General features: G+C 31.1%; 2 protein-coding genes across 2 annotated transcripts; one reads left to right on the top strand and one right to left on the bottom strand.

Moving 5' to 3' along the window:
- The first annotated feature begins 6,044 nt into the window (after window positions 1–6,044).
- LOC101252540 (transcription initiation factor IIB-2) lies at window positions 6,045–10,225 on the top strand. The gene is made up of 7 exons (XM_004249205.5): window positions 6,045–6,550; window positions 8,135–8,159; window positions 8,757–8,886; window positions 8,968–9,098; window positions 9,194–9,282; window positions 9,488–9,564; window positions 9,762–10,225. Exons 1-7 carry the CDS (start codon window positions 6,204–6,206, stop codon window positions 9,899–9,901), a joined length of 939 nt encoding a protein of 312 aa, XP_004249253.1. The 5' UTR covers window positions 6,045–6,203; the 3' UTR covers window positions 9,902–10,225.
- A 1,759-nt stretch (window positions 10,226–11,984) lies between these two features.
- LOC101252238 (zeatin O-glucosyltransferase) lies at window positions 11,985–13,730 on the bottom strand. Its single transcript, XM_004249204.4, has one exon. It carries the CDS (start codon window positions 13,633–13,635, stop codon window positions 12,220–12,222), a length of 1,416 nt encoding a protein of 471 aa, XP_004249252.2. The 5' UTR covers window positions 13,636–13,730; the 3' UTR covers window positions 11,985–12,219.
- Window positions 13,731–19,825: the final 6,095 nt, after the last annotated feature.

Raw genomic sequence — 19,825 nt, 5'->3', positions numbered from 1 at the left:
TGTACAAATTACATCAATAGTCTAATTAAGTGCATGTTGAACATGCCAAAAAAAACTTAAAACCTTAATTTGAAAATTATATAATAAAAATATTTATCATATTTTTAACAATTTAATTAATACAAATCATGTTCGAATGTCTAAACAAAACGTATTACCAAATTTAAAGAATTACTCATTTAGGCAACATCTTTTTTTTTTTTGGACTAATCATGACAAACATAATACACTTTAAATTATCAAAAAAATAGCAATTTGAAAGAACAAAAACACTTACCTAATTCTCTTTAGTTTACTCTTTTTCTTGTTTTTTTTTTACATCCCATGAAGTTGCATGTTTTGTGTATTATTGTTGACACATATTTTTTTTAATTAAAATCAAGTTTTATTACTATGTTATTCAAAGCAAATTTATGTACCTAATTATTACTAATAATTTATAAATAAAAGGGGAGAACAAGAATAATAATCGAGTAATGTTGACTTCTTCAAAAAAATAGAATTATAATATGCAGAAAAACAGAAGAAGAAAAAATAATTGAAGACATCGAAATAATTAATTAGCTGATTATTATTGACTAATTATTAGTTCCAACTTTCATTGCAAGGAAATATTTGTATGTGGCGTTTGGTGATTTTTTGTGAAGTATTTTTCAAGCATATTATTGGATTTTATTTGCCCTGATTTTTTATCATAAATAGATTTTTCTTTTAGAAAATTATTTTGGATTAACTAATCATTGCAAGGAAAATGTTTGGAACGTTTTAAATAGAGACATGTTCCTTATAACTTAATTAACATTCACAATGTAGTCTTAAGGGCTTTGAGAATTTTGGTTAGAAAAGAATTTATGGTCACAAGCTTGATACTTTATCACTTGTGTGAATCTCCCATGTATTCTGAGTGAATTGATAAAGGTTATTTATCTCTGTATTTTGTACTCTCATATTTATAGTGGATTGCTCATCTCCTTTGTGGACATAGGTCGATTGACGGAATCACGTTAATTTTTTGTGACTTTTGGTATATTTCTCGTTGTCTTCTTACTCGTAGTCTTTATTAATGAGTTTAAGTCTTCCGCATTACTTTCTGTTGATATTATATTGAAATGTTAAGGTTTAGATTGGTTGGTTCGCTCACATACGAGCGTAAGTGTGGGTGCCAGTCGCGGCCCGGATTTGGATCGTGACACTTTTGATATATTTCTCGTTGTCTTCTTACTCGTAGTCTTTCGAGATTTGCTTTATTAACTTCTGCATTTATACCTACTTATTTTTGATCCTAACACATATTTCCAAACCAATCTTTAAAAAAAAAGTTCTAATTTTTCGTTCATCAGAAAATAAGTAGTATGACGTTTATTACACAATAAAAAATTCTGAATTTTAACGAGTATAGCTTTTTTCAATTTATTCATCGATAATAGTGAATTTATTTAATCATTAATAAGATGGACGAATAAAATGATGAATAACTGATTAAAATAGTATGCTTTTGATATTTTAATCATCTGGTTTAGGTGTAGTCATGTGCTTAACAAGATTTTGATACTTTAATGAATTAAAAAGAAGTTTTAAAATTAAATTTTTAAAAAATCACAAAAAAATTAAAATTGAAAAAGCCAAGGTTGGCCTCTTCTTGTACAGAGCAATATAATACTAACCATTTTAATTTTTATGCGTGTAAATTGCATACTTCCAACACAACTTAATTTGATTTTCTATTTTTAAAAGATCTCAAAAAAATAAAACTTTATTTATATAAAATAATTGAAGCATTTACTTTAAAGCCTTTGGTAGTGAATATTCACAAATTTATCATAATTATTATGATTAATAAATTTCATCATTTAATTAAGGACTCATATGTTAATACTTCTGCTTCATATTTGAAAAAAAAATATAGTTTGAAAAATAATTAAAATATATTCTGTCTTACATAAAGAGATTAAAAAGCATTTCCAGAATTTCAGTAATTCAGTTAATTACTTTATATGAATATTTACTTTGTTAACGAATGTATATTTTTACATTGTATAATTAATTTAACATACCATTCTACGTAATGATAAAAGTTCATATTTTTTTTTATTTAATCAAAAAATATATATACTTTACTAGTCTGCTCCTACAATTAAAATAACTAAATTTAAACACTTAATAATACAAAAGTAATTGGGACAGACAAAAGTTATGGGCTATGGTACTGCTGCACATTCCATATGGGGCACATTACAAAAAAAAATAAAAAAATATTTTATTAAATTTGAATTTATATCATATAAAATTTATTTTAAAAAAAAACAGTTTTATTTTTATATTTAAAATTAAAATTCAAAATATCTGATATTCGATTACGAAGGAATAAATTGCTAATAATTTTATAAGCCAACGAAATTTTTCAGTCTTTGATTACTTCCTTTTCAAATCATATTAATCTTATCTAAAATTATGAATAATTTTAATAATATTTCAAGATTCTGCTGTATTATATTGTTTCTTTTTACTGAAAAAAAAAGTCAATAATTAGTTATTTTGCTCTTTCAGCTAAAGTAGTTTGCTTTTCCAGCCACCCCATAATATTTATTTATTTTATTTATGTTAACCTAGGTACTAGAGTAGTATATAAAAAGCATAATATATAATTGTCTTTTAACTTGGTTTTGAATTATATTTATGTTCTTTAATTTTTTGTGTGCACAAATAGACATTTAAACTTGTATAAAGTTGAACAAATAAATACATATGTCCTATATGTCATTTTTTATCCTACGTAGTGTCCTACGTGTATTGTGCCATGTAGGATTTATGTATTTATTTATTTAAAAGTTAGACAGTTAAAAATCTGTTTGTACATTATGAAAGTTGGGGGTTAAAGTTAAAATTTGAAGTCAAGTTTAAGGCTCAATATATGTAATATGCCTATATAAAACGGTTCTAATTTAGACTCTAGTTTTGTATAATAATGGGGTGCGTTAAATAAAAGTTTTTATTTTTGTTACACTTGGTTGATTAAAATATTATAAAAAGATACTTTTTTTAAGAAAATAATTTTCTAATAAAATTAGAAAAAATAAATTTTCAAAACTAATATTTCAAAGTTTATTTGTTATCCCCACCCCACCCCATCAATAAATCCCCTACACTTGTAATTTTTGTCAATCTTTACGCTGTATGTTTACATTTTAAAATATTATTATATTTGTTGTGTATCAAATAGAAAAATAATAATGAAACCCTATTTATAAAGTTGGATTATATATATATATATATATATATATATATATATATATATATTATTTTTAAAGAAAAAAAAAAGGTTGAAAGAGAAACCAAAAGTGCAGTCTTGTCCTAAAATATTTATCACATCTTATTTTTTGAAAGTAGAATTAAAAAAATATGATTAAAATTTAAATAATTTTATTATTAATTTTAAATAATTAAATATTTTAAGACAAGAAAAATAGTTTCAGTAGAATTTTGAGGAAAAAGACATCCTTAAATATCGCCGGAAACATACAATTTTGATGGAATTAAGATAACCCCTGGATTACGGCTTTAATTAATATTGATTTATACGCTCACGGATTAAGATTATTAACCTTTTTTCCTACATTTTCAACGACAATTATTTTTGGGAGGGCACCTTTTGTTACTTTGAGTTAACTTTTTAAAAATAAAATTAAAATTAAAAAAAATAATCATGTTTAAAAAAAGGGATTAATGGATTATTAATTGCATAATTAAATCTATTGTTTTTTTTTTGGTTCAATCTGTTGTGTAATTTTATTAGGGTAGAGGACCCTATAAAAAGTCTTAGTATTGAGGTAGAGTAATAAATATTTATTTTTTATTTAATTATTGATTTGGGGATTAAGCTTAGTTAGGTAGGGAGTTATCTTATATTTTGTTTTAGTTAATTACAAATGTCATTAAATATATTTTTATTTTGAATACTAAGTGACAAATAAAAAAATAATAATTAAAAGTTTAGCTTAATTAGCTTAGCTCTATTAAATATAAGTGCGGCGCAAATCGCAATCTATGACCAAAAGTTTGAAAATTGTGTTAGCATAAAAGAAGTTTAATCCGATTTGACCAAAGTTTGACTATGTAATGTTATCTATTTCTATTACAATGATGAAAAATATTAACAGTGATATATATATATATATATATATATATATATATATAATCAGCGATAAATTACATGGAGTTTAGAGTTCATTTAAATTTATTAAGTCGAAAAATATGTAACATATAAAGAAAATTTGTATTTTATTTCTTTATATTTATTTTTAATCCGTTAACACTATAAGGGGCTTGATTCAACGGCTATGGGGTTCAAAAACTAGTAGACGCGCAAGTTCAAAATTGGCTAGAAATATTTTTCAATATTTTAACTTGAAAGTAATGTTAATTTGTCAAATACTATTTAGTATGTTTCTTTAACCCCTCGACAAAAGTTCTGACTCCGCCATTGTATATTATAGTTTGAATCTGTAACTATTTGTTTTAATTAAACAATTATATTGTCTATGTTTATTTTAATTCTGAATTGTCTGTTTAACGTCCAAAAAAAGCTTCTATAGGAATAATTCTCATTCCATCTCTCAATTGACTGCAACACGCCAACGCCTAGCCTTTTTATAGCATGAGTAGCTTAAACTATATATCGACGATCAAGAAATTTAGAAATTCAAATGGTAGTGTTGAACTATAACTGGTTTGATAGCGACAGATGCATAGATACTCGATTTTGAATCGTCTTTTTAAACTCAAGTTTATAAAAATTTAAAATTTTAGTTATGTTTGAAATAATTTAAATTTATCAAGCTTAAACAAATATCTCAATTCTCTTTGATGATTTATTATTTTCATTTTACTAATATTCTATTTGTAATTATATATGCATTATATTACACTCACGTACATTCTTTTCAACAATGATATTTTATTCATTTCACCTTAAATTTCTTTCACTTTATTCATGGTACCTTATTATATGGTAACTCAAATCAATACTTTAAAGTGAAGATGGTGAGGAAATATCACATCTTTTCTCAAGTTTGCCAAAACATAATACATGATAAATACTATCTTCGCCTCAATTTATATGATAATTTTTGAATCTCAAAGTTCAAATAAATATTTTTCTACTAAATAATTTCATATATATCTTAAATATATCAAATTATGATAATAAGTCTTAATAGTATTTTTTACATAATTTTATAATTTTTTATTTCAAAAACTTAAAGATAGCATGTTTGAATTCACAATCAAAGTAAATTATTTAACTTTTGAAATTCAAACAATATCACATAAATTAAAATAATGAGAGAGTTTTTAAATTGAACGCACCGGAACGAGGACGGGCTTTTTGGGCTAATTGGATTTGAGAGTTATCTCGGATATGTACCAATCCAGCCCAACTAATATAAGATCTTTTGTAAGCCCAACTTTGATAAGGCTGGGGGAATTAATGGGCCCAAGCTTTGAACACTAATTTGAGTGATCTAATCAATTAATTTGAGGGGGGAACAAGTCAAAATTAATATGTTATATTTACATGAATTGTTATGATACGTTAAGCTATTTCTCTTTCATATAAGTAAGTTATTCATTAGAGTATAGATTTAATATAAACAATATCTCTATTTTGTAAAAATAGAAATATACAACACGGCTATAAATAGATTATAAGTTGTAACTTGTAACTATAGTCAGAAAACACATCAACAAAGTTCCTAACATTAACCTGACGAAGCAGTAGCAAAGGAAACAACAATTGAATAAACCTCACTTGTAAAATTACACTCGTTATATAGTTTGTCATCCTGAGGCACGAAGATAATAACTTGCGCACAAGTTTAATCATACTCAATAAATTTAAAATTCTAGCTTCGTCGTTGATGATCGTCTAAATAATTCCACGTTTTTTGTGCATGAACGAAATGTGGTCCCTACTCTCAAACCTTTTACGACCGACCCGCTTCAGCTTTATCGGTTTATAAATACCCGGTTGAGCACAGTTGAATTCTCCATAGTTATCAACAAAGATTTTCTAGATAGAGAAAAACTCCATCAACAACACATTATCCTTCTCTCTCCAGCTCAATTCACTGCTTCTGAAGAAGAACCTCAAGTCAATTTTCTCAATTTCGGCTTCACATAATTCGGGTCGGGTCAGGTCAGGTGGGATGGGTGACTTGTACTGTTCGGACTGCAAACGGAACACGGAGGTGGTATTTGACCATGCCGCCGGTGATACAGTTTGTTCGGAGTGTGGACTTGTACTGGAATCGAGGTCAATAGATGAGACGTCTGAGTGGCGTACGTTTGCTGATGAATCCGGTGATCATGACCCGAACCGTGTTGGAGGACCCGTTAACCCGTTGCTTGGTGATGTTGGTCTATCTACTGTCATTTCTAAAGGTCCTAATGGAAGTAATGGAGATTCATCTCTAGCTAGGTTGCAGAATCGAGGTGGTGATCCTGAACGTGCCCTAGTTATGGCTTTTAAGGCTATTGCTAATATGGCTGATAGGTAAAACTTATCGAACTTCAACCAACGTTTTCAAAAGTTCCCTTTTTTACTAGTATTTAGAATGGGATATTTGAATTTTGAGCTAGTCCTGAAAAACTGGGAGTGAGGGAGTACTTTCAGTTAGTAAAATATTACTCTCGATTTCAATTTGTTTGTCTAGTTCGTTTTTTTGCTTGACACGGGGAAAGTCAAATTGTTTGTCTAGTTCATTTTTTTTTTGACTTCGACACGGAGTTTAGGAAAATCAAATTGTTTGTCTAGTTCGTTTTTTTGACTTAACACGGAGTTTAGGAAAGTCAAAGAGACTTTTGAATTTCGTGGTGTTAAACCGAAGATATATAAAATGTAGCAAAAGGCATGATTATAAACATGTCACATGGATGGTTAGAATTAGAAGTCGCCAAAAAAGGAAAGAGATGTTCTTTCTGAAACGGACTAAAAATGAAAGTAAGATAAATAAATTGAAATGGAGGAAGTATTATGGTGGTTCATCTTGAGTTCAGTGTTGTGTGATATTGACTATTTAGACGAAATATGGATTAGCCCAGGAGGACTGATAATGAATTTTGATGTTACTTGGAAGGTGGTTTAAAATATGTAACGGAAATAGTAGTGTGAGTTTTGGTTTGAAACTCACACTGTCAATAGATTAGGTATGAAATTATAAAAATGGAATAATTTAGGTGTGTTTTCGACACGTTTGTCTTAGTTTTTCTTTAAGTATTTTTTATTGCCAAAGCCAGTTGTGTGATTGAAGCCTGCTATTTTGCAAGGAGTTAATAAAGTCTAACAAGGTATCACAATGGTTTGCATTTATCATATTACATACCAAAACACCAAGGGATGTACGCATCCATGTTTAATGAAGTGCTGCCGCTCTTCCCTCAAAACTTCTAGACTTCCTTCCTGTCTACGAAGTACGCACATTGGGATGGTGCTCCACAGAACTTTGAGCTATGGATTCATCCTTTGTCCTCTCCAGCTACTGATTGTTCCTTTTTAGTTACTTGGCGTTATCCATTTACTCCAAAAAAATTTGTAAAACATACACCAAATCTGCTAGGATATAGAGCAATGCTTTTCACAGATGTACATTGGCTGCAACAGTAAGACATGATCTTTGCATAGCAATCCAAGTTAAAAGGACCACCTTCATGGCACCTTTTTTTTATTATTTATAAATTATTCCAACGGTAATGCTTTTTTCTTCCAGTTCTAACCAGAACACTATAGCAATACGTAACAGAGGAGCAGCTAACCTTTTTTCTGCTTTTTAGGTTTTGGAGAGAAGTCCTTTTTGAGATGTGATCATAACAATTGTTATTTATTTATCCTTGGTTGTTGATGAATTGAGACAATGATTATGTACGCCTTATGTTCTTACTGTTTTTAACAGTTAGCTAAGTAATTGTATTGTTTCAGATACATATTGTTGTGATTTGTATGACACCATTATTAATGATCTTAGACTGTTGTGTTTTGTCTTGAGAAGTTTAAGATCAGTTATTTTTGTTGGATTAGTCAAGTGTGTCCCCCATTGTTGTGTGCATTAATTAAATTAATTGTCCTTTTCCTTCTTTGCAGGTTGAGCCTTGTTTCTACCATAAAGGTGTGTCCTCCTGTTTTGTTAGATTTTTCTTGTTTCTCTTATTCTTCTTTTTTGGCATACAAGTGGAGCAAATTTTTGAATTCCTGTTGCTTGCTTGTTTTAAATCTCTGTTTTTTCCTAGTTTGCTAAGAATATATCTTCAATTTACTAGACGAGCTTCGCCTTGAACACGATACTTCTAAGGTGTCAGTAATTCTTATTCTGGTAACTTCAAAATTTTTTACTGAAATTCTGGATGCCATACTGCTATTCTCTCTGGTCTAGAGTTATCTTCTTGTTTGAAGAATATGACTTTCGCATCACATTGTTTTGATCTCTTCCCATGCGTGCTATTATCTTTCATATAATAGCTTGAAATCATAATGCAAAGGCTACACAGCCTATGTAGCCACCGTTGCCAGCTATCTTTCCTTGGCAACAACCATCAGCATCAGATTAATGATCAAGGAGGTACTCTTTTAATCCATTCTATGGAAATCAACTTTTAACTTTATCCTTATCAAACCCTGTGGTATTGGGACAAATTTGGTCCTTCATTACGTAAGAACAAGTCTTACCCATGTCTTTTTTATGCATATTTCCCTTAATCTTCTGCAGGACCGAGCAAGTGAGATATACAAAAGGCTGGAAGACCAGAAGTGTACGAGAGGAAGGAATTTGGATGCCTTGGTAGCTGCTTGTATTTACATTGCTTGTCGGCAAGAAGGCAAAGCACGCACTGTAAAAGGTACTATCATGACATCTTATTATGTAGATTAATGGTTCAGTCCTCTGTATGAACTTCTCTGAACCTTTGGGTGTTAACTAGAAATATGCTCAATCGCCAATGGAGCTACAAAGAAGGAAATTGGCCGAGCAAAAGAGTTCATTGTGAAACAATTGAAGGTTGAAATGGGAGACTCAATGGAGATGGGGACTATACATGCTGGAGACTATCTGGTGAGTGAGAGCAAGTGTTGTGGTCTGCAACTCTTTGTGAGTGCATTCAGTACAATATGAATTTTTATCTGATGCGGACCATGCATGAATGTCAGAGACGTTTCTGTTCTAACATTGGAATGAACCATGAAGAGATTAAGGCTGTCCAGGAAACTGTCAAGAAGTCGGAAGAGTTTGATATAAGGTACAGAAGTGTTTTTGGTTATCGTCTAATCAAGTTATCAAATGTTAATTATTGTGCCTTAAACCAAAAGTAATATTAGTCTAGTAATCAAGTCGATTGTGGATATGAAAAAGATTAGAGCGAGGGAAAATGGGTTTCACCACAGATTTGTATGCGACTTATCTCATTGGTCGAATAACATAAATGTTTATTCCTGATTTTGCAGGAGGAGTCCTATTTCAATTGCTGCAGCAATAATATACATGCTAACACAGCTTACAGATTCAAAGAAACCCCTGCGAGGTTTGGGCATTACCTTCTTTTTTGTAAACCTGGGCAATATACTATATTTTATCGCGCTATACTTTTAAGGCTTCCAATACTATAGTTTTATTGTTTCCAAGTCGACTATTGGTTGCGTAAAGTATAGTGCTGATCTGGATATACTGAAGATACTTTTATTCCGGCTGTGTAGCTTGACTGATAGGCTGTACATGCAGATATCTCAATTGCAACCACAGTTGCAGAAGGGACTATAAAGAATGCATATAAGGATCTCTATCCACATGCTTCCAAAATTATACCTCAATGGTACCTCAAGGATAAGGACATTAAGAGCCTAAGCAGTCCCAAGGCATAGAGGTTCGATTTCTACAACACCTGCTGCTCTCGCTAATCGTCTACCCTTTGGGGGAAGTGTGATTTCTATGTTAGGTATAACGATATATGTCGGTTAATGTAGTATAGAATCTCCTGTTATAAGGCCTAAATCTTCAAGAGAGTGCCCAGAATAGAGACAATTAGATAGATGTATTGAAGTTATTAGGGTAGTGTGGTATAATATGTTGATCCCATTAGTAATCAGATTCTTTTTCATTTCCTCTTTTCTTCCCTCTCACAATACAGATAGGCTAATTAATTTCATAATCTATTTGACGTATATGATAAGGCCTTTAGTTGTCTATTTCTTTTTTATAGTTACCAATTGTTATTAGCAACATTTTTTCAATGTTTGTTCAGTCAAGGGTTAATAGAAAACAATCTATCTACCTTCTTAAGGTATGTAGACCTATATAAACAGTAAGGTTTATGTACATTTTACCCTTTTTGGACTATTTGTGGGAGAGTTTTTACGAAATTTTTTTTTCGAGCAGTACAATAAAATGATAGAAATGAAAAGGGGAACTTACCAATTCAAAAGCAAAGTATATTAAATCGATCTTAATACTTGTTTCTATCCCTAACAAAAAAAATGTTTTCAGAATACTTATCGATCTTAATTACATGCTTCTATCCCTGGTAAAAAATTATTTTCAAACAACTCGAGATATTTGGACATGGTAGAGTTGTAAACTTATGTAGACCCACGTTGAATCCTGCATCAAAGTCTTGACACTGTCCGAGTAAGCTAAGAGCTATTCAAATGGGAATATCTTTAAATAGTAAATAAATAAAAAAAATAGTTATGCTTTTCAACTAAAATATTTATATACATTAAAATATCTTCAAATAATAAATAAATAGACAAAAAATATTATGCTTTTCGACTAAAATATTTATATAAGTTAGAATAATTCATGGCATGAGATGAGTATCATAATATAAAAATGTGGAGAGCAACCAATACCAAATACTATTGACGTTTGACTTTCCTTATCAATAAAATTTTTTCTCTGTAAACCATTATGCAAACATAAAAAAATAAATTCAATCGCTTAATTTTTATTTTTAAATTTAACATAAATTATTAATTTTATTTTTATATTATTAATTGATATTAAAAACATGACTAAATAAATTGATATTTTTAAAGTGATCAATAATTTAAAAGTAAAATTTGGTAATTTATATCAAATGTAGAAATATTTTTCATACTTTTTCTCTCGTTATTTAACTAAATTACATGTTCTTCCACACTTTTTCTTGTTACTAAATTATGTTTTCAATCTTTTCAACTAGTCATTTTGAGATTAGTTGTCGACACTTCAATGGTTGAAAACATTTTTTTTTGTTTCCATCACCTATGGATTTTTGTGTGTGGACCTGATCCTTCAATTCTCTTTTTTTTATGTTGTCGAACATATTAATGGACTACACATTTATACCCACTGTCACCAATGATGAGATAAGGCCATATACCATATTATCTTTTTGAAATTTTATTTGTGAGATTAAAATTGATACATTATTTTTGTCAAAAAATAGATTATTAAAGATTACAGTGGAATAACAGATAATATGTTCATTTTTTATTAAAAGTTTTAGTTAGAGACTAAAGTTATTTTAAGTTGGAGTTATTTACCCTTCAAATTAAAAGTTTATTCTATGAACTTAAATTAGTGAAAATAAGAATTTAATCGTACTCGATGTTTAGATCAAGTTTATAATGCATGACGTATGTTTGTATATAATACTTATATTTGGTGGATTGACATAGTTTGGTAAAAAAATTCTCGATATAAATAAATAATTATTTCAAATTATAAACAGAGCAAATCGTTCACACATTAGATATATGGTATAAAAAAGGTTTATCATGCCTCAACACAAAGCTAGAGAGTTGTTTACTGATGCACATGAATTCAGTTATTATTGTAACATGATTTTGAAGTTAATACAAGTATATATCCAAAAATTTAAAATCTTTAATTAATCTTGATAAAATTGCTTATATAAAAAAAAATGACGCATACAAATATACGAAAAATAACAATATGTTACTATTCATAATAAAGGAAAGTAGTTATCTGAAAATATATTAAGCAATAATTATACTTTTTTTTAATACTCTCAACATATAAAAGTTAAATCTAAATGGAATTTTGATTCATTGACTTCAATTACATCATGCTTGAATATTTCTTGATTTTATTCGATACTCCATGTCACTTAAATTCTTTAAAAATTTATCTGTGCGATAATATTTTTAGAAATTCTGAATAGTATCGCCAGAACTTGTTATCTTGTTATATGAGATATGAATGAATCCAATTCTATACGTTTAATTCCACCCTCTGCCACTGATTTTCTAATTTCTACACTCAAAATTTTTGCTTTGTTCCTCATTTCATCTCCTTCTTTTGATGCCATTAATTTTTCCACACAATTTTTCACCACATTTGATTTTACCAATTCATTCCTATCAGCCCAATCTCTAACAACAATTCCAATTTTAAGAATCTTGGTAATTAATACAGTATTTCTTGGTTGATCAGAATGCATTGGCCATGCAGCTATTGGCACGCCCATCGAGACACTTTCCATGCATGAATTCCACCCACAGTGACTCAAGAATCCACCAGTCGAACAATGCGACAAGATCTCCAATTGAGGTGCCCAATCTCTTACCAAAATCCCCCTTTCTTTAACTCTCTCCTCAAACCCCTTTGGCAATTCAATCTTTCTTGTTGAGTCTTTAGTAAAAACATTCCCTTTATCCGCATCTCTCAACACCCAAATGAACTTTTGTTCGCTCTGCTCTAGTCCAATTGCCATTTCCTTTATCTGTTCATCAGAAAATGAAGTTGTGGTACCAAATGATACTAATATCACCGAGTTTTGTTCTTGTTTGTCGAGCCATAACAAACACGTGTGGCTTTTGGTATAGGGGCCGTTCTTGGGAAATGTGACCGGGTTAAACGGGCCGAGGGCCCATTGTTTTTCGTTGTTATTGGTTACTTCTTTCGACAACAAATCAAGAAAAGGACTTTCTATCACTTTACAAGTGTTATAAATCTTTCCCGAGTTAAAGTTCATGCATTCATATTCTTTTCTCATAAGATTCTCGAATTCTGGACTAAAACAATCTTTGAGGGAAGGAAGGTCAATCAGTATTTCAGAGTCTATAAGAAACGGTCTCTTTTTCCGCTCCCATATAAACAGGAGCAGAGCAAAAGCTGACACACTATGGAAAGTGTATGCCTCAACATTTGGTACTGACACATAATCTTGAACAACTGATCCCATCAGAGAGTCGTTTATGATAACGACTCTCTGATACTTGGATGAAAGAGTTTGGATTAACCTTTTCACAGGATTCCTCAGATAGGACGATGATTCAAACGAAGATTGAAGATGAGATGGAAATTTCATCCGCGAATTTGGATTTGGATTTGGTGAGATGAAATTAGGAATAGGAAATTCATGGAAATGAATTTTGGAGAAAGAGTCAAAACTATTTACAACTCTAACTTTTGCTTGAAGATTATGTGTTTTTGTACTAACATAATGAACTTTTATGTTGTTATAAGATGCTATAAGGCAAGAGAGTTGTAGAAGTTGATTAAGATGACCTTGTGCTAGAAAAGGGACTATTACTACAACAATTTTTTGACCTTTTTGGTTATTTTTGCAAATATGAAGATTGGAAGCCATTGAAGAAATAAATTCCCAATGAAATATTTCTAAACTTTGTATGAGAAAATATGAAATTTTTTTTTTCTTGGTTAAAATTTTTGGTACAGACTTTCTCATAACTTTACCCCCTATTTATTTAATTTGTAGAGGGTGAGAACATGTGAAAATTGAGTCACATGGCAATAAAAGTACCATGTTTAAGTTAAAGAGTTTTAATTACGAGTTCGATAAAAAAGGAAAATTTCATATTTTTCTCAAAAATTCTTTTTTTTTTTTTAGTTTTTGTCTTTAAAAGAAATAATGATTAAAAGAAAACATGAACTATCATATTCATGAGTTTCATATTTAGTTATCAGTCATTTTCTTTTTCTACGTAAACTGTTAAAGTCAATACATCGATGCCGATTAGAATCGACCTTCGAACTATCATTATCTACTTAACTAGTTAGGTGTATTTTAATACATAGATAATAATAATTTAGGTTGAAAAAAGATTCAACTAATAATTAAAATCGCAAAAACTGATAGCTTAAATATATCTTTTAATGATTAACTCAGTTAAAAATATAAACTCGAAATTCTAAATTTACTTTCATTTCTAATAGACATGAAGTTCTTATTGTAGGACATAGGTAGACATGAAGTTCTTATAATTATATGACATTTTTTTAATTAGAAGTAGTTATCATATAATAAATGTACTTGCATAAAAAAAGAGAGTTTGGTGCAATATCTGGCTGGTGACAGCAGTGCTACAAACTTCAAGCAAACTGTATAAATGAAACTGATAGATATAAAAGGTCATAATTAGGATAGTATTTTAGGTCTAGTTAAATTATTAGTGGTATGCAAATTGTAATTATATATATATATATATAAATAATAATTAACATTGTTTCATGTTAGTAGTAAGGACAAAGAGAAATTAATAGATTATTTACTTGGACATATCAATTTATTTTATATAGACTTTGACTAATAAGTGAACGTAAGTAGATAGTGGATATTGCTAATTTGTAGTTGTAAAAGTGTAGCATATTAAGTTGATTTATGATTAAGCTTGAATTATTATATTGAATATAAAAAAGTTGTTGTAACTAGCTTGTAGTTATTGAAGTGTAGTATTAAGGTGGTTCAGTTGGTAAACTGATCTTGTATTATAAGTGTTGGCTATTAATAAAAAAGATAATTGTATATAATAGCAAATTAATAATCTAAAATAAATAAAGTAGCTAGGGTTTGATTTAATTGTGTTCCATAGCAAACGTTTGTCAAAATTTGCCAGTTGCCTCTCTCTCAAAAATCTCGCTCGCCACTCTCCCATCCTCGCTCCAATCTCTCGCTCGCTTCCTCACTTTTTATACAAACACAAGTGTATAAAAACTATTTCTATTTGTATAAATCAGAGAAAATTGTATTAATACATATATTTTTGTTCCCCTTTCTCTCCTCTTCCAGATCTCGCTCGCAATCCTCGCCTTTCTCACTTATACAAACAGAAGCGAAATGTATAGATTGCATTTCTGTTTGTATAAAGCGTGAGAAAATTGTATGTACACATGCAAGTACATATATTTTCGTCATATACACTTATAATTATACAATAAAAATACTCCCCTGCCCAGTTTCTTTTGCCTTTCTCTCTTTCTCGTTTTATATAAATTCAAATTGTATCTAATTTCTCTCTTTCTCGTTTTATTCAATTTGATTCAATTGTATATTCCCTGTCCAAGTCTCTTTTATCTTTCTCTTTCTCATTTTATACAAATTCAAATTGTATATAATCGTTCTATACACTTATAATCATACAATTCGTTTTATACACTTTTCTCGTTTTATACACTTCGTTTTATACAATTTGCTTCAACTGTATATGTATAGCGAATTATACAATTTCTATGTTTGCTATGGAGCGCAATTATGCAAACTTTGCTATATCATACAGATATGAATTTTTTATTTGCTATATGTGAAAGTTGCCATTAATAAAATAAACGTAGCAGGGGATATTACTAGTTCGTAGTTATTAAAATGTTTGCATTAAGATAATTCGAAGTATAATAAAGTGAACATAGGTAGGGGATATTACTAGTTTGTTAAAGTGTAACATTAAGTTGATTTAAGTGATTAAATTTTACTAAAATTCGAAGTACTATAGTGAATATAGTTAGCTTGTAGCTATCGAAGTGTATTATTAAGGTAGTTCAGTTGGTAAACACGTCTTTGCATAAAGTTCCACTAATAAAATAAATATAGTTAGTGGATGTAACTATCTTGTAGATATTGAAATACAGCATCGAGATAATTCAAGTAATAAAACCTTGTTTAAGCCCAAATTACTATAGTGAACACATTTAGATAGTTCGAGCTCTGGATACAAAATTTTATTGACAGCATCACCCCTAAATAAACTTTATAATACGTAATTCAAACTTAATTAGAGTTTCAAATGTAGACTTCGAATACCAAACGAAAACCAAATACTATACAAAGAAATTAGTTTGGATTGAAAATAACAAACTGATGTGACAGATTATTTGCTTATATTGCAATAGGATGAGTCACATGTCAATAATGTAAGTAGGCTAAAAGTTCTCAATATATAGGATAGGGTTGGTTAGTTATTAATATGCTTGCTTAAAGAATATATTTCTCCGTCTTAAATTATTTATCGTAAGTTTTAAAATTAATTTTCTTAAATTATATATAGTTTGAAAAGTGTAATCAAGATAAAATTATCTCATTTTATCTTTTATAGTTATAATTTGAAAACTACAATCTACAAACATCTCAATTATGCGATGTTATGATTTATTCAAATATCACTAAAAGATAAAATAACTAAAACCTTCTCATATTTCATGTTTTTAAAAATGTGTATAAAAAGAAACATGACAGATAATTTGAGAATGAGACAATAAGTACACATCTAATTCTACTATTGAAATTTAAACTCGTGATACTACAATTTAAATTATAATCTTTTAACCGGAAACTTGTAGCAGTTGTCCCGATAAATTAATCGAACGATTTATTTAAGTATATTATGTGACATCAAGCCGTGATAAAAATTGTAGTGCATAATTGTCACGACCCAAATCGGGCCGCGACTGGCACCCACACTTACCCTCCTGTGTGAGCGAACCAATCAAATCTAAACTTTAACATTTCAATGTACTATCAACATAAAGTAATGCGGAAGACTTAAACTCATTAATAAAAACCAATTCAATAACTATTATTTCCAAAATCTGGAAGTCATCATCACAAGAACATCTACTTCAAATTACTAAATCTAAGAATTTCTAAGAAGCTAAAAATACATAAAAGCTAGTCCATGCCGGAACTTCAAGGCATCAAGACATGAAGAGGAAGATCCAGTCCAAGCTAGAAGCATTAGCTCACCCTGATATCCGGAGTAATGAAGACTGGCTAGAGTTACTGTTGAGTCGAAGATGACGGCACGTTTGCTGCACTCTACAATTAAACAAGAAGAAAACATAAAAGTAGGGGTCAGTACAAAACACGGGTACTGAGTAGATATCATCGGCCAACTCAAAATAGAAATCAATATATACCAAGTAATATCATAAAATCAGCTATGATACTCAACATGTAGCAACAACAAGTACTATGTCATAATCAATTACCGTCAAGTTCACACATGAGGACTCAAGCATCAATACCATACTCATTTGGGAATTATGTTCATTAGATTGAGTATATTAACATCTTTCAAGATTCATTATCTTTATTTCTCTTGTGTCGGTACGTGACACTCCGCTCCCTCATATTCATTAGTTCTCTTGTGTCGGTACGTGACACTTCGATCCCCTACATCTACGTGTCGGTTCATGACACCCGATCCACTAATTCTATGTGTCGGTTCGTGACACCCGTCCCACTAATTCTATGTGTCGGTTCGTGACACCCGATCCACTAATTCTATGTGTCGGTTCGTGACACCCGTCCCACAAATTCTACGTGTCGGTTCGTGACACCCGATCCACTAATTCTATGTGTCGGTTCGTGACACCCGTCCCACTAATTCTATGTGTCGGTTCGTGACACCCGATCCACAAATTTTACGTGTCGGTTCGTGACACCCGATCCACTAATTCTATGTGTCGGTTCGTGACACCCGATCCACTAATTCTATGTGTCAGTTCGTGACACCCGTCCCACTAATTCTATGTGTCGGTTCGTGACACCCGATCCACTAATTCTATGTGTTGGTTCGTGACACCCGTCCCACTAATTTTACGTGTCGGTTCGTGACACCCGATCCACTAATTCTATGTGTCGGTTTGTGACACCCATCCCACTAATTCTATGTGTCGATTCGTGACACCCGATCCACTAATTCTATGTGTCGGTTCGTGACACCAGATCCACTAATTCTATGTGTCGGTTCGTGACACTCAGAACCTCATATACTATCCTGGTACCGGAACGTGGCACCCGATCCATATTATTCCTGGTGTCAGAATGTGACACTCCGATCCTCATATACTATCCTGGTACCGAAACGTGGCACCCGATCCATATTCTATCCTTGTGTCGAAACGTGACACTCCGATCCTCATATACTATCCTGGTACCGGAACGTGGCACCCGATCCATATTCTCCTTCCATCAATTCATCAAGCCTTCTTTCTTACCAAGGCATCATCAATCTCACTATTTTAGTTCATCACGCCTTCTTTTATACCAAGGCCTCATCATTAACAAAGAGATTAGGGTTTTTCAAGATTTGGGATTCAATAACTTCATCATGCTTATATAATCACAATTATATAATTACATTCATGCAAGCATACAAGTAAGCACATAGCAGGGTTTACAATATTATCAATACATATCATTCGCTATTAAGAGTTTACTACGAATATCGTAAGAAAAACCATAACCTACCTCCACCGAAGATTAGTGATCAAGCAAGCAATTTCCCCAAGCTTTGTTCTTCGTTTTCTCTCTTCTTCGTTCAACTTTCTCTCTCTTTCTCTTGTTCTTTCTATTTTCTTTATTCAAACCCTCTTTCTTTTACCCTAATTAGTATATAATTAAGAATAAAAGATGACAATAATAACCCACTAATTAACTTAAGGTTACCTCTTTTAACCCCCAAGTAATTGAGTTATTAATATAAACCCACGAAATATATAATTATAGCAAGAAATAGTCCAAAACGCCTCTTTAAAACTTAACCAGAAATCCGACTCCGACTGGGATTACGCAACCTGTGACGGGCCGTCGTGCCTGCGACGGTCCGTCCTGCTGCTCCGTCACAGAGTTCAGAGACTGAAATTCTCTGAAGAGTCTGTGACGGTCCGTCACGCCTGTAACGGTCCGTCCTGCACTTTCGTCACGAAGTTCAGAGAGTCGATTTCAGTACCCAAATTTCAGAATTTCTAAGTGTTTTGAAACGAGACCCCTCGACGGTTCGTCGTGCCCATGACGATCCGTCGTGGGTTCCGTCGTCTCAGCCTGTTTTTCCAGAAATAAAATCTGCTGCTCAAAACGACTAAACAGGTCGTTACAGTGAGAAATTATTATCTGTAGCATGTGTGTCAATCAATTCAAATCCAATTGTACATATATCTAATATAGTCTTGTCAGTCAATAAACTTTATATGACTCATAAAGAAGAATTCCTAGCCAGCCACACGTAAGTATTTAACTATATGGTGAAATTTAAAAATTTAATAATTTAAAAAATTAAAAATATAAAAGTTGAAGTACAACACAAATCACATGTTGAAACTTGAAAGAATAAGAAAAAATAGGAATATTACTAAAAATGAGGTGTGTTTGAGGGTGAAAATAAAAATTAGGAGGGCCGAGTACGAATGAGGTGCATTAGAGGGTGGAGATGGAAACTACGAGGGGTGGGGTGAAAATGAGGTGAGCCGGAGGAGTGGGAGGGGGACTACAAGGAGAGGGGGGGGGGGGGGTTCAGTGTGAGGAAGGAGGCTACGAGGGCGCGGTGAAGAGCAGGTGTTCTGGAAGATGGATAAGGATTACGGGGGCGGGGTAAATATGAGGTGTGTTGAAGGATGGAAAGGAGGTTATGAGGGCGGGGTGAAGAGCACATGTGCTGGAAGGTGGAGCTAGACACAATTAATATTAAATGTTACTAGTGAAATATCTTTCGTAAAAAAATATTTTTCTCATTTTTACGAAAATTATTTTTCTAGAGACAGTATTT

The sequence above is a fragment of the Solanum lycopersicum genome, chromosome 10, assembly GCF_036512215.1.
Source record: "Solanum lycopersicum chromosome 10, SLM_r2.1".
Lineage (NCBI taxonomy): Eukaryota > Viridiplantae > Streptophyta > Magnoliopsida > Solanales > Solanaceae > Solanum > Solanum lycopersicum.
The sequence above is the reverse complement of the archived record's forward strand: the minus strand, read 5'-3'. Positions and strand labels throughout refer to the sequence as shown.